Source organism: Juglans microcarpa x Juglans regia, chromosome 3S (assembly GCF_004785595.1).
Source record: "Juglans microcarpa x Juglans regia isolate MS1-56 chromosome 3S, Jm3101_v1.0, whole genome shotgun sequence".
NCBI classification, from domain to species: domain Eukaryota; kingdom Viridiplantae; phylum Streptophyta; class Magnoliopsida; order Fagales; family Juglandaceae; genus Juglans; species Juglans microcarpa x Juglans regia.
The window spans coordinates 446,472-461,371 of NC_054599.1; the positions used below are offsets into that span (position 1 = coordinate 446,472).

Here is a 14,900-nt window from a genome sequence, read left to right on the forward strand (position 1 = left end):
AATCTTTGTTAAGTGGGGAAACAATCAACAATACTACCAATTGGGAATGTCATAACGATGCATCTGAGGAAAACACAAATAAAGTAGCAATAAGATTCATTACTCTCTCAATCTGAGTAGAACCTTCTCAAGCTTTTTATGAGCATAATCAGTCAGAAATTCCGAATTCAAATCCAATATAAGCCGTTGCACATGTTACTAACCACAACACTAATAATCAAAGAATAAAAAGACTCAGCTCAGGAAGTGTAATTTGTAAGTGGCATCAATCAAGAAATATGGGTGGCCATCCAGGTCCCACGGGGATCTCAGTTGGGATTGATTGAAATTTCAGGGAGATATTCGATCGATATATGACTTGATCTCAAATACAAACAACCAAAATCCAAAATCCACAATGAACTTGGGGCTTGCTACGGGGCGTTGGTCGTGGCTAGAAGATAGAAAGAGAAGAGAAGGTCTGCCTAGGGTTCAGAGAAGAGAAGGGGAGAGACGGGGCGTGGGTTCGGAGATCGGAGATCGAAGAAGAAAGAAGAAGGGGAATTGAAGGTCAACAATTGCATCTAAAATTTGGAGGCCTTACAATTGCATCTAAAATCTTCATTACACGTTACTAAAACACAACTAAAAAGTTCTTCCCATGATGCAACCATACTTGTAATATTTTTAAGACGACGTAATGTTACTAAATTCAATGTAAAATTTGTAGAGGACGACATAAAGTTACTAAATTCAATGTAAACTTGTGGCCCCAAATCTCAATGAACTGAATATAAACTGAAGCTTATAAATAGAAGACGAATAAGCATTGTTCAATATAGCGCAACACTTCTTAAACATTGTTCAATAAGCAACGCATTTATCCAACTAACAACAAAGGAATCGTTTATGGAAAATATAAACAGAATAATAATCATAATATGCTGCCGAAACTCCTGTAAGTAACTGGAGATACTTCTGTAGCTGTGCATTCTATCCCCTTAACATTCCATTCAGGACAATCGTGTCTTCGTGAGCATCCTCTGCGATTTGGAGGGATGAAACAGCCTGTGCTGCAATAAGACCAGCTGAGAATCCCGTAGTTCCCCAACCTGCTTCCTCAAAATATGGGGCAGGAAAATCCCTTGCAAAAGGGCCAGATGAGAACGACCAGTCACCCCTCTCCAAGCCACCCCACTTACATCCAGATATATACGGATTAGAAACCCACCCAATCCCTTCAAGCGGGTGCTTGTCAGAGTCCTGATACGGAAAGCCTGATCTTTTACCACTCACAAATAGATCAATGTTATCAGGAATATCCCAAGGGTTGTACCCTTCATCTTTTTTCAGAACAATCTTACATGAATCATCTGAGTCTTCACCAAGTAAGACATGCAAAGCAACAGCCTCAGCAATTGCAGCACCCTCTTCATCAAGCCTTTGTTGTTCTTCTTTCTTTTTCTGTTTCTTCTTTTCTAGTTCAGAAATGATGGCTGCAGAAGTAGCAAGGGCTTTCTCCAAGCGCCTCTTTTTCTTCTCAGCCTGTTTCATTCGATCAACCTCATCCTTCACCTGCTTCTTTTTCCCTTTCCTCACAACAGGTTGCACTTTATTAAATCCCATGCTATCCATGAAAACTACCAACCTACTCAGTCACCTTTCCTCCACTTCTATTCTAAGTAAATTCCTCAAAATTCATACATTTCCCTTTTTTCGTTGATAAAAAGCAAAGTATAATAGAATATGGTGCAAAACACAAATATAAGGTGATAGCCCTGATAACTACACCCACTCGGGTATGTAGGAATACCTCATTTTACGAACAATGCAGTCCCAGACAGAAACAACAGGAGACAACAGAAGAGCAGAATTATAAGCACTAACAGATCCATCCCTTGGCGCCATTCTTCCTAATTTCCCACAACCCTTGCATTTACCCATTCTTTGCACCAAAAGAACCAATAAACTTATAAAAATTGTTAATGCAACAACTATCGTCTGGGCTGAAAAGCTCACATGCCTCCCCGACTGCAATGTAAATGAAGATTAAGCATGTAAGTCAAGGAATTGAGATAGCAAAACCACTGAGCTGCTTATCCACACATGCAAACATAATAACTGTGAACCAAAATTTTGAGTTCCGTTCCGGTTGAGGCACTGGAACGGAATATTTTGGTACCGGTACATTTCGGTGTACCATTTCGGGATAGACATTATATGGATAAATTATAAATATATATTTATATATAACGATATTCCAAAATAAAACCAATATAAGTCTTAAAAGCATACATACCTGATAAACTTACTAATACTTCTCAATAGCAATGCTAGACATTTATATACTCCTACATAATGATAAAAAAAAAATGGATCACGTCAAAAACCAACAACAGCAAGTTAGCAACAACTTTACCTAGAATTTTAATTTTTACTTTTCCATCACCATGATCTCAAAGATTCAAACTCCACCATCTAAAGTCAGAAACCCAAAACAGACCATAGAATTAGAGGTTTAAGTGACAAAATAGACCATAAAACAGACCATGATCTCAAACAAACAGCATGGCGGAAAGGCTTCAATAAAATCAGAGGTTTGTATTTCCAAAACAGACCATAAAGCTCCTGAATCAAATACACCAGAACTCTCACTTTCTTTTATGAGTTTTATATGCGGCAAGAGAAAAAATGCAGCATATAATGTTGATGATTATTATTATTTGGGTCAAGAAGTCAGCATGTGGGAATCATTGACCAAGAGCAAGCAAGGACTTTTGATCCAAAGAAGCAGGAAAAAGATTACTTTAATTGGGTGGGAATCAGTAATTAATTTGGATTATATATATATTTTGAGTAGTACTCGATCCGTCCCCTAGATCTCTCAATTATGCACAATATATACTAAAAGATCGAGAATGGATTCCCGCTTATAGCTAATATATATAATATCACATGCATATATACATATATATCAGCTAAATATCTACTGTGTATATATATATATATCCAGCTTATAGCTAATAATTACTTTGACCTTGAATATAGTAGGGTTCCTTCATAATGTTGATGATGAACCAGATTCAACTGATCATATTTATTCAGATTCGTATGAATTTTTCTGTGATGATAATTAATCAGATCTTAACAGCATACTAGCATAGTCCCCTCCACCTTTCCCCATGGCTATTTCTGTTCTGATCTTACAAGCATTGCATACAAATAAAAAATTACAAAGTAATCTCAGGAATTATCAAGCGGCTCTATGTGGGTTCTTGATCAATTACAAAAACATAATAGCATGCACATCATTTACAAATTCTCAATACACAGAGCAAAAAGGGGATCTACAGCTAATAATCTAATACCTGCAGCGACGTTAAGGGGGATCTACAGGCTACGGCAGAGGAACGGCAGAGTCCAAGACACAAGCTGCGGCGGTGGAAGTGGCGTCGTCGCGTAGACGACGGAGCAACAGGAGCTGCGAGACTGCGACTCAGGATTCGCGAAGGCGAGGAGCAACACGAGGGAGCTGCGACGTTGTGGAGGTGGCGTTGTCGCATAGACGCCGGTCGCCGGAGTGTGGAGAGTGGAGAGGCGACAATCGCATATCAAAACCTAGGGCTTGATCTGTTACCCTTTAATCCAATACGCACAAATATAAATAAACCAAATTCGCAGGAGAGGAAAAGATTCAAAAATAAGAAACCTGATTGGAATGGTAGAGGGATACAGAAACTGGAAGCTTTCTATGTGGAAATGAGATAGATTGAGGAGGAGAGTTTAGGGTTTGAGTTTAGATGCAGAGAAAAGTAGTCTGGGTAGGAAAATAAAGAGAAACAGTGAAAGAGATAATATAACTGATTACACAGTAGAGGTTAAGGGTAATCGTGTCAACTAAGAATGCAATATTGACACGTTTCATGTTGCTGGGAGTAGGACTAGGATGATGGGGAAAGATAGGTTAAGAGATATTTTGCTCTGCACTCTTTTTACACACTTCATGTGAGATTTTTCTTTTTTTTTTTTAAACTCAACACATGGCCGCAGCACACAGTAACCTGTAATAAAATTTTTTTCATAGATTAAAATGGCAAATCTGACTGAGCACTCTCGTTGGCTTTGCAATATGCGAATGAAATTCATAAAAATCTAAAATAAAATAAAAGTGGCTGTCATCGGCTTAAGATCACTCTCAATGAATGTTGTAAAATACAACTATCTTTGAAAAAAAATTATTTACATCAGCCGCTGTAGCCGCAGCACACCATATTGGAAAAGAAAAAAAAATATCACGTTGAGTGTACGGAAAGTGCGGCTGATGCATATCATTACTCATCTTTAAAATATAAAAAAATTTGTATAAAAGTGAGATTTTTAATGAATCTTTTATATCATCTTTATTTTAAATTTTGCTATAGTTATTTTGCTACATGTAGAGAATACTATTCATAGTTGTAAATATTTTAAATTAATTTCTCTTTTCAATGGCTGATTTTCCTCATTTCTGTCATATTTTCTATTTTCAATTCAAGCACCTTTCTCTCTCTCTCATTCCCACGCTTCTGTCTTGGTTGGGGTGACTCTAATATTCGGTCTATATATATAAAAGCAAGCTACATATGAATAAAAAAAGAAAAAGAAAAAACTGCATATGGCTCCAATCGGTTTGCATATCCTTTTAGACATGCAACAACCTCATTGTATATATTTTGAGAATATTTTTATTATATAATATTTTTTTTGAAATTAATTTCTATTTTAGTTTAGCTTATAAATTTAAATTAATTTAAAATAAGAAATAACTATATGACATTGTATATGAGAAAGTATGACAAATATTAAAAGATATGAAGATATTATTGATAATTAGAGAACATATTTGAAATGAATAAAAAATATTAAAAAACATAATATTTAAATAATATAAAGAAAAAATAGATAAGCTGATAGATGATATATTGTAAAAGTTAATATGTAAAATAGAAAAAATGAATTTTAATGATATATTTTAAAGGATAAGATGAAGAATCTATTGTAAGTGCTCTTAGGTATTGTTCGGCAATCCAGACTTTTATTTGTTTAGTCATTTGATATTTTATTTTATTTTTTTTAAAAAGTGTTATAAAAATGTATTAAAAAATTAGAAAAAAAAATTAATATTTTATTATTCTAGAGAATGTAATGACTAATCTAGTTTGGAATTCTAGTTTTGAGTGATTAGTCAAGCAGAGCAACTTCTGGTCGATCGGGTGATTAGTTTCAATTCACACCAGCAAATCCTAAGCTGCCATGCAGGAGATGCAACAAATTACAACAGAGACTCATAGGGTTTTTTTTTTTTTTTTGGTTTTTAACAGTTCTGATCTTATCCCCACCCTCCGTCGCTCTCTCTCTCTCTCTCTCTCTCTCTCTCCATCTTTCTCTCCCTCCCTCCCCCACCCCGTGACCTGCTCTTCCCCTTATCAAATCTTCAGTTGTTGCTCCCCTCAGCTGAGAGATTTGTGGCCATCAACGAGGGATAGGTGAAGGTATTTTCATTTGTGTCATGTGCCAGGCCTGGGCCACAGGGCCTTATCTGGGGGCCATTATTTTTTATATGTTGAGTCTGGGCCACAGGGTCTTATCTGGGGGCCCATTATCTTTTATCTATTGAGTTTATGCTTTAATGTTGTTATTTAAGTCTGTAGTTAAGTGACAGGTGCATGTTCTGCCGAGTCTTGCTGTTAAGAATCTGTCAAAGATCTTGTTGCTGTTATTTCGTGATTTCTTTATTGTTAGTAGTGGTCCGGTAAGCTGTTAGTAGTATTTCTAAAATCCAACGTTTGTTGGCTGGTGGTTATTTCCTGAGTTGTATTTAATCTACTGTTATGAATGAAGAAATCAAGTTGAATTCTGGCAAACTAGTGGAGGATTTTGGTTCCCTCGAAGCAACCAATTGTTCTTTCTTTTCTACCATTATTATTAAATACATAACAATTTGGATGTTTATCTACGCTTCTGGATATTTTGTTGCCTTTAAATGCGCCGTTTGGATGCTGAGAAAATGTCGTTTTTGTTTGGATGCTAAGAAAATTTATTTCTGCTTGGATGCTAAAAAAATATATTGTTGTGTGGATGGTGAGAAAATGTGGGATCCTGCTTTTTTTTCTTTTTGGTTCTCAGAATTTGCCCTTGTCCCTTGCTCACGCCTCATAGATCTCATATAAAGAAAGGATACCCTACAAAGCGAGAACAAGTGAAATAAAAATCTATAGAGCACTGAAAAGGCTGAAATCTCTGTAAAAATAAATGATATTGAACCCACCAACTTCTGCGCCTTGGAAATTGATTGATGCATGCTATTATATATTGAGAAGTAAAACTAAAGATTGCCAATGCTTCCAAACTCAGGAAATCACACATGTTCATCCATCCTGGTCCGCACCTATTTTGGCCTAATTTATTTCCTTTCTTCTATTTTCTTTGGGTGAGTACGGGCTGAGAAAATGGCTTCGAACGGGCTGAGAAAATGGCTTCCAATCAGAGAGAAAATAGCTTCAGAGAGAAGAAGGCCTTCGAATCAGAGAGATGCTGAGACGAAATTGGCTTCAAGGGACAAGAAGGATTTTGGAAAGAAGAGGGAAGAGAGAGGAGAAGGGAAGAGGGGGGGGGGGGGGGGGGGGGGGGGGGGGGGGGGGGGGGGTTTAACTGGAGGCACATCCACCGTAATTACCATAAATCTCTTACGTGTTGGGTGTACAAGAAAAATATACACCCGACAGATTTTAAAGTTGGAAAATGATAGAATTATTATTCTTTTACTATTTATTTATTATTATTTTTTATTTAATTTTTTTAATTTTATTTAATAGTTAAGGAAGTGATTATTAGTAAAATTATATATATATTTTTTAATTTTTTTTAATGATTAAGGATGTTAAAAAAATACTTAAAAGAAAATAATAAAAAAATAAATACACTATAAGTAGTAAATGGGTAGTAAAATGTTAGTAATCCTATCACTAACCTTTAAGGTTTTCCCTTAGCTAAAAACTAAAAGAGAAATTCTATTTACAGTCTCTATTTGGAGACTGTATGTGGAAGCCCTTCATTACATGGAAAAAAATATTATTTTTATAAAGATATTATTGTAATTTAAAAAAATTAATAAATAAAATTAACTAGGTTTGTAATGTAGTCTCTTTTTAAGGATTATATGTAGCATTGCTCAAACTAAAAAGTGATATATTAGTCAAGAGCAATGATATGCATCAGTCGCACTCTCCGCACACTCAAAACGGTTTTTTTTTTTTTTTTTTTCCCTTCCCAACACGGTTTCTCCGGCTGCCCGCAAGATGATTCGGCTGATTTTTCAATCAAGTGTTGGAATGCAAATCCTTAATAAATCTTTTATAATTAATATATAATAAAATTAAAATTAAAATTAAAATTAAAATTAAAATTTATAAAAGTACCATCCATTTTATATAGAATTATAAAATCTCTGTAAAATAGTTATAAGTTAATCATTCTTTCTATTTGTATGCCGCCTATATATAATATGAAAGACAACACATAATCTTTAGTAATTTATTCTGTACAGGTTTAAGATGTATAATTTTAGATAAGTCTTCTTACAAAAATATTTCTATAGAAGTCCTTTAAAAAATAAATAAAATTTATTTTTAAGAAGTGACATGATTGCAATACTGGTCGATTGAAAAACATAAGCCGTAAAATAGTTGGATTCTCCATTTTTATACCACATGTATCTTATTTTTGTAAGTGTATTGCTACTCATAAATAATACACTTACCAAAAGTTAACTTCTCTACAATTTACTAATAAAATAATAATTTTTTTAAAATTTAATGTCCTTTCTTTTATTTTAATGTTTTGGAAGCCATAATGTTTGGTATTAAGAATACTTAATAAAAACATTATATTATATTTATATTTATTGTATATAATGATCAGTATGTTAGGCACAGATTTCTTGAACCCATGCGTTACTTTACCATCTACGTTCCCGATGTTCCTATTCAACGTGCCTTAATGAAACTAAATTTACATGAGGCCTTTGGATGTTGTGCCTTTGTCCGACAACATCCAAAGATGTCAGTGTAAGTTTAGCAAATATGGAAATTATTTTATTTTAGGTGAAACGGGTCAATACTCAAGAATTAATTAATTTTACATTACAAGCCAAATTAACTACAAATGCATTAATGAATATCATGATCATGTATTTCAGCTAGCAAGCTAGCTTCCTATAAATTACTTTGAATTAGGATTAATCAAACTTTTGAGATTCCACGCATGTATATATAAATAGAGATTAACTATATATCAACATCTGTAGCTTATCGGTCGTTGCACACCTTACATGGATGTATTTTTTTTTCCTCCTTCCTGCTGAAACTAGCATTTGAATTTTGAACCATCGACCATATTTCCGTATTGAACCCATCTCACTCCCACGTCCCCCTCCCTCCCTCCCTCCCTCCTATCGCCCAGCACCCTCGAGTGTCGCTATCCTTATCGTTGTCCAGCATTGGCAACTCGTCAGCCTGCCTCTGCTCATCTCTACCCCGTGCAAATCGGGAAACGATACCGTTCTGACTTCAAACCATGACCATTCTCAATAATCACAAGCTGTCGCCGCCATCACCACCATTGAGACCACTCCCTTCCAAGGTCTCCATGACCGTTGTTTCCCGCCACCGCCAATGTCGTCCTCCACAGTCAACCACCCCACTACATCGATCACGGTATCAAACGAGGAGTCTGACAATCGCTCTTGTCTCCTTCGGGCCCAACAAAAGTGCCGTAAACAACATTCCCTAAGCTTTCGAAGCAAGACAAATAAAGATCTCCTTGTCAGGGCTATGAGGAAGGTGGTCAGATGGTGGCCCATCATTTTGTTCATGCCTGCAGTGGGGTTGCTCCTCTTCGAGGTGTTGAGGATTTTTGAGAAACAATCGAATCCATCGGTTACATTGGTCCAATGGCTACTTGTCAACCAAAGCACAAGACATAAATCAAAATCAAAGTTATTGGACAACTATGTGAGGGAGGGTCGACAACAACGCAGGGGGTGGGGATGGGGGAGAGGATGGGCGAGGAGCTCAATGAAGAATTTCAAATGGTGAGCAAGAAATGGGTGATAGGGAGAAGGAGAAGGAGAAGGAGGGAAAAAAATGAAAAAACATTGACATCACTTTTCCACGTAAGGTCTACTTTGGCTGATGCCAAGAGTTTTTCATATAAATATATAATAAGTTGTAGGTTATTACACTGATTTGCAAAGACTATCGCATGATATATGGTCAGGGTGGGCAGCTAGGGGTGAGCACCGAGTGAGTCAGATTTCAAATTTGATTTCGACTTGTGTAGGCTTTGATCTGACTACGACTCTGACTTGTTGGAACGAAGTTGGATTTGGACTTTCAACTTTGAGCTTCATTTGTTTAGCTTCATATTTACCTCATGAAAAAAAAAAAAAAATTGTGGGCTTTTAAATATCAACTTTTTTAAAAAAATTAAAAACTAAAACTAAATCATTCATTATTAATTTACTTTTATTGTAATATCTAACTTATTTTTATACTAGACTTACACTATAGTATCTAATTACATGTTATCATACTATAGTATTACATATTATTTTTAGTATCTAATTAAATGTTATTATACTATAATATTGCATGTTATTATATTATATTATTGTCTAACTTATTTATAACTTATTTCTACACTAGACTTATTTCTAGTGTCTAATTACGAATTATTATACTTTAATAAATTGGTATTATATGTTATTAACTTATTGTACTAGACTTATTTAAATACTAACGTCTAACTTATTTCTATATTTGATTATATATTATAGTAATACTATGATTATGTTTACATATACTAAACTATTAGTAGTCTATTTATATTATAGTACAAGTATATTATTTTATAATAGTTAGCTCATATTAGTATATCATTGAATTTAATTATATAAGTTCTAATTGTATAACTATTTAAGTATAGTAGTATATATGATAAATATATAGATAAATACATATTTTTAATATCTAATTACATGTTATCATACTATATTTTTAGTGTCTAAGCCATAAAATAGTTGGATGCTCCACTTTTGTACCACATGTATCTTATTTTTGTATGTGTACTGCTACTTAGAAATAGTATACTTATCAAAATTTAGCTTCTCTACAATTTACTAATAAGATACAATGTGTTTGAATTTTTTAAAAATATATTATTTTACTATATAATAGTAAAATATTGTGATTTGGTTGTCATTGTATCAGTTCTCGTCTCGCAAAGTAATTCAAATACAAATTATTTAAAAGAACAATCTTATAATTAAGAATACATGAGTTCAGCTTAAGAACACGTTGAAGGGTGTTGATTAGACCTTATTACCACTTATAGGATTCCACTTGGGGCCTCCGTTTGTATAAGGGAGTGTGCGGGCGGATGCCAGCACGCTTTTGATTGCTAGGGGACAGGGCCTAAGTTGGGCCCAGGCTCGCTCGAGATTTTATCTCATCCGGCTGGCCTGCAAAAAAAAAAAGGGGGCGACTACTATGCCGCCCCATTTTGACCGCTGGGCATACCGCCCAGTGTAAATTTTTTTTTTCTTTTTTTTTTCACATTTTTTTAACATATTTAAATATATTTAAAAAATAAAAAAAAAATACACCAATACACTTAAAATCACTTCCTTAACCATTAAGTAAAAAAAAAATAAAATAAAAAAATAAATTTTGACTAGGTGTCAAATAGAGGTGTCAAATTAGGGAGGCAAAGTAGACTTTCTCAAAAAATATATATATATATATATATAAATAAATTTGTAAGTATAAAACAATGTTATTTTATATTTACTAATGAGTATATAACTCAGAAAGTTGAAACCCTTCGTCGTTCTCTCCTCCCCCTCTATCTATTTTCAATTTTTCTTCTCGTTCTTGAAGCAAATATTCTATAGATTCTTTGAAAACTCAAAGAAAATTTCATTTGAAAATCAGAACAAACATAAAATGGACAGTTTATGATACATTGACAAACATGTAGAGATGATTGTAAAGTTTTTCTTGAATTGTAGCAAAAATTTGTCAAAGTTGAAGCGCTAGCTTTGTTATATGTTGTATTGCATAGGTAATATTCCAACAGTGTTTGCATGCAAGATTCATTAGGAAATCTAGAAAAAATGAACATATTAGCCAATCTTGACACCTCATTCATCCCCTTTCGCATCGAATCCTAAATCCCAATGTGCAAATTACATGCACCAAGCTCTTGAAGGGCATCCATGTAATGTAACTGCATGAATGCTCCTTACAATTGGCACCATTATTAGTCAACTACTCATAGTTTCATGATTTTTTCTCCTGCATGTAGCAGTTTGTCATTTTTTTTACAAGCAACACAATTATATATAAGCCTAATCAACATAGGTCTACTGATTTGATCAAGCTTTATGAGATATAATGACTAATTTTGTTTCTAAGGGTCAAAACCTCATTTCAATAATTAACTAGTTTTCTTTGTTGTTGAAAAAGTTTCAGAGATAAGAATAAATTCATTACAACAGAAAAGGTTTTTTTTGGGACGAAAATCTTCATCCCAAAATATGGAGTTTTTGAACATGCATTCTACTGTTTGGATGGGTTTGGTAATTTAATTTAAACGACATGAGTTTGATTGCTTCTGTTCAAATGAATTATGTGTTTGAACTTAGGGGTGGGCAAAACTTCAGGTTGCTTTGACTCCCGCTGACATCCACTTCGATTTTGACTCCATTGAAGTCAAAAAATTCAGAATTTAGAGTTGGAGTTACCAAAAAAAAAAAGAAAAAGAAACTATCGAAATCAGAGTCAGAATCGGAGCTAATATCGACTCTGACTCCCGAACTTCAGCTCTGACATGTTTAGTCTAGCAGGAAGGTAGCTGGATGTGAAAAAGAAGAAAACGACTAAGCAACTAGTCTGGCCTAGCTCTACACGCTGCAATAAGCAAAGTTGATGAGACAATTTGTCAAAAATGACAGAAGATTAGATGAGTAATGTGTTGGATATGTGAAAAGGCTTACGCCAAAATTTTAATGTGGCGGTGCTCCTGGGCTTTCAAAGGTCCACAACTATTTTTTTATGCTTTATGTGTATGGTGATGTCACATCTCGTTGCTTAGTGCAGTGTGCAGGGCTGAGCCAGTGCATAAAATATTCTATCAACATACACATCATGCATTTTAGTATATAGAGAAATATAAAACATGGATATTAAAGTCCTAAAGAAATAGCAAAAGTTGAAAGCACAGTGAGGGATAGTACAAATACTTCACAACCCTCAATCATCAGTACAAATAATTTTTTCTTTCTTCAAACTAATGCAGTTCTTAAAGTTTTCTTTTCGCATTTTTTGACGGCTAAAACTCTTGAGCAATATAAAGAACAGTAAGGCTTGATAGCTAGCTTCATCAATTGTGGACAGAAGCGTTAGGAACCTCTCTTGCTTGAGAAAAACACATCGAATGAATGCTTCAGATGTTTCTGTTGCTACCTTTGCTGTTGTTTCTCTTGCACATTTGGTGGTTGCAGGTTCACTCTATTTCCTTCGTAATTTTTCTCTCTTCCACTTCTTTTATTTGTCATTCCTCCCTTTCTCACTCTCTTTGAAGCCTAAAAGGTATTAAGATCAATAGGAAATCTGAACTCATGTATTTCTACTAGGGTGCGATTGGTTCTTTCTTCTTAATTTTCATAACATTTCACATTATATATATATATATATATATATATATATATATTTTCTCATTTAAACTATGATAAGATTGTTATAAGTTGTGAAATGGGATTTGGTTTCTAAGGTTCTATAGATCAAGGAAGAAGAAGATGAGTAGATCAGTACTTGTAGAGAAAGCAAATGATTTATATGAAAGGCCACAACTCTGACTAGAGCTCCGAGCTTCGACTCCAATCTGAAGCTTCGATCAGAGTTTGAGTTCGCTTCCTGATCAGAATCAAAGTTGGAGGCCAACTTCGACTCCAATTTTTATTGGAGTCAGAGTTTGGAGTTGGGCTTTCCAATTCTGTAGGAGTAGGAGCCTAACCCTATTCAACTATTCCTTATTGTTCAAATGTTATAATTTTTGTTCGAATAGATATAATCTACTCAAAAACTCAAGACCACAGTTGAAATGAAACCTTAACGTTCGAATGTTTAAATTAAGGAATCATGTTCGAACGTTTGAGTAATCCATTTGAACTATAGTAATGACTTCATTTTCATTCAAATAGTTTATGTTACTTGTTCGAATGACAAGGAAAAATGTGCTCGAATGTTAATAGTTTATGATTATTGTGTTCAAAATGTTCGAATAATAATTAATGATACAGGAAATAAAAAATGAATTTAAAATAACAAAACGACATTGAAGTTATAAGAAATCACAATTGTTCAAATTTTGTATTAAAACATGCTGGAAACTTAGTACAGTAATTGCAAAAAGAAAATTAAGAGAAGAAGATCTAAGTTGGTGGTGGCATAAATTGTTGTGACATCATGAATTGCATATGTCCGAACATTTGCGAAAGATTTACAATTAGGTAGAGATAGTTTATGATATGTGTACAAACAGATAGAGACAATTGTAAATTTTTTCTTGAATTGCAGCTAAAAATTTCCAAAGTCGAAGCACTAGCTTTGTTATATGTTGTATTGCACAGGTAATATTTCAACAATGTTTATATGCCAGATTCATTACGGAATCTAGAAAAAGTGAATATATTAGCCAATCTTGACATCTCATTCATTCTCTTCCAAATCCCAATGTGCAAAGTACATGCACCAACCTCTTGAAGGGCATCCATGTAATGTAACTACATGCATGCTCCATACAATTGGCATTTTGTCAATTACTCCTAGTTTCCTAATTTTTTTCCCTAGATGTAGCACTTTGTCATTTTTTTACAAGCAACACAATTATATATAAGCCTAATCAACATGGGTCTACTCATTTGATCAAGATTTATGAGATGTAATGACTAATTTTGTTTCTAAGGGTCAAAAACTCATTTCAATAATTAACTGGTTTACTTTGTTGTTGAAATTATTTTGGAGATAATAATAAATTCACTACAATAGAAAAGGTTCTTTTGGGACAAAAATCTTCATCCCAAAAGATGGATTTTTTGAACCTACATTCTACTGTTCGGACGAGTTTGGTAATTTAATTAAACGATATGAGTTTGATTGATTCTGTTCAAATGAATTAAGTGTTTGAACTTAGGGGTGGGCAAACTTCGGGCGACTTCGAATCCAGCAGACATCCACTCCGATTTCAAAATTGAGAGTCAGAGTTACTCTGAAAAAACTATCAGAGTTGGGACTAATATCGACTTCGACTCTCAAACTTTGGCTCCAACAATTTTAGTCTGGAAGTGAAAAAGAAGAAAACAACTAAGCAACTAGCTTGGCCCAATCTTACATGTTGCAATAAGCAAAGTTGATGTGACAATTTATAAAAAATGACAGAAGATCAGATGAGTAACGTGATGGATGGTATGTAGAACTGAAATTCAATTGTGTCCCTTGTGCTCTAAACAACTCCCTCCAGAAGCTACTTGTAAATGTAACATCACGATCTGTGACAATTGTAGTCGGTATCCCATGTGGTTTAACAACTTGGGAAATAAACAATTTAACTATTTTAGCAGCAGTGTAAGGATGAGACAATGGCAAAAAATGGCTATATTTACTGAATCGATCAACTACCACCAGAATTACTGAAAACCCTTGTGACAAAGGAAGAGCCTTAGTAGGAATTGGCAAAGACTGTAGTAGCTCAGCTGGCTCCAAATTCTCGACTTTACTCCTTAGGCAGATAGAGCATCCTTTAATAAACCTTTTTATATCCCT

The 14,900-nt window shown here is 34.3% G+C and overlaps 1 protein-coding gene across 2 annotated transcripts; it reads right to left on the reverse strand.

Annotated features, from left to right (window-relative positions):
• Positions 1-791: 791 nt before the first annotated feature.
• LOC121257194 lies at positions 792-3,906 on the reverse strand. Of its 2 annotated transcripts, XM_041158129.1 has the most exons (3): positions 3,348-3,906; positions 2,399-2,457; positions 792-2,010 (listed from the first exon to the last, which is right to left on the reverse strand). In XM_041158129.1, the coding sequence occupies exon 3, from the start codon at positions 1,612-1,614 to the stop codon at positions 973-975; it is 642 nt and encodes a 213-aa protein (XP_041014063.1). In that variant the 5' UTR covers positions 1,615-2,010; positions 2,399-2,457; positions 3,348-3,906; the 3' UTR covers positions 792-972. The 2 variants fall into 2 exon arrangements, with proteins under 2 accessions (XP_041014063.1, XP_041014062.1); XM_041158128.1 differs by lacking the exon at positions 2,399-2,457 and having other exon boundaries at positions 3,348-3,904.
• Positions 3,907-14,900: the final 10,994 nt, after the last annotated feature.

What these genes read in the sequence shown, in the direction of transcription:
- LOC121257194 (XM_041158129.1), bottom strand. Translation starts at nt 1,614, where the DNA reads ATGGATAGCATGGGATTTAATAAAGTGCAACCTGTTGTGAGGAAAGGG.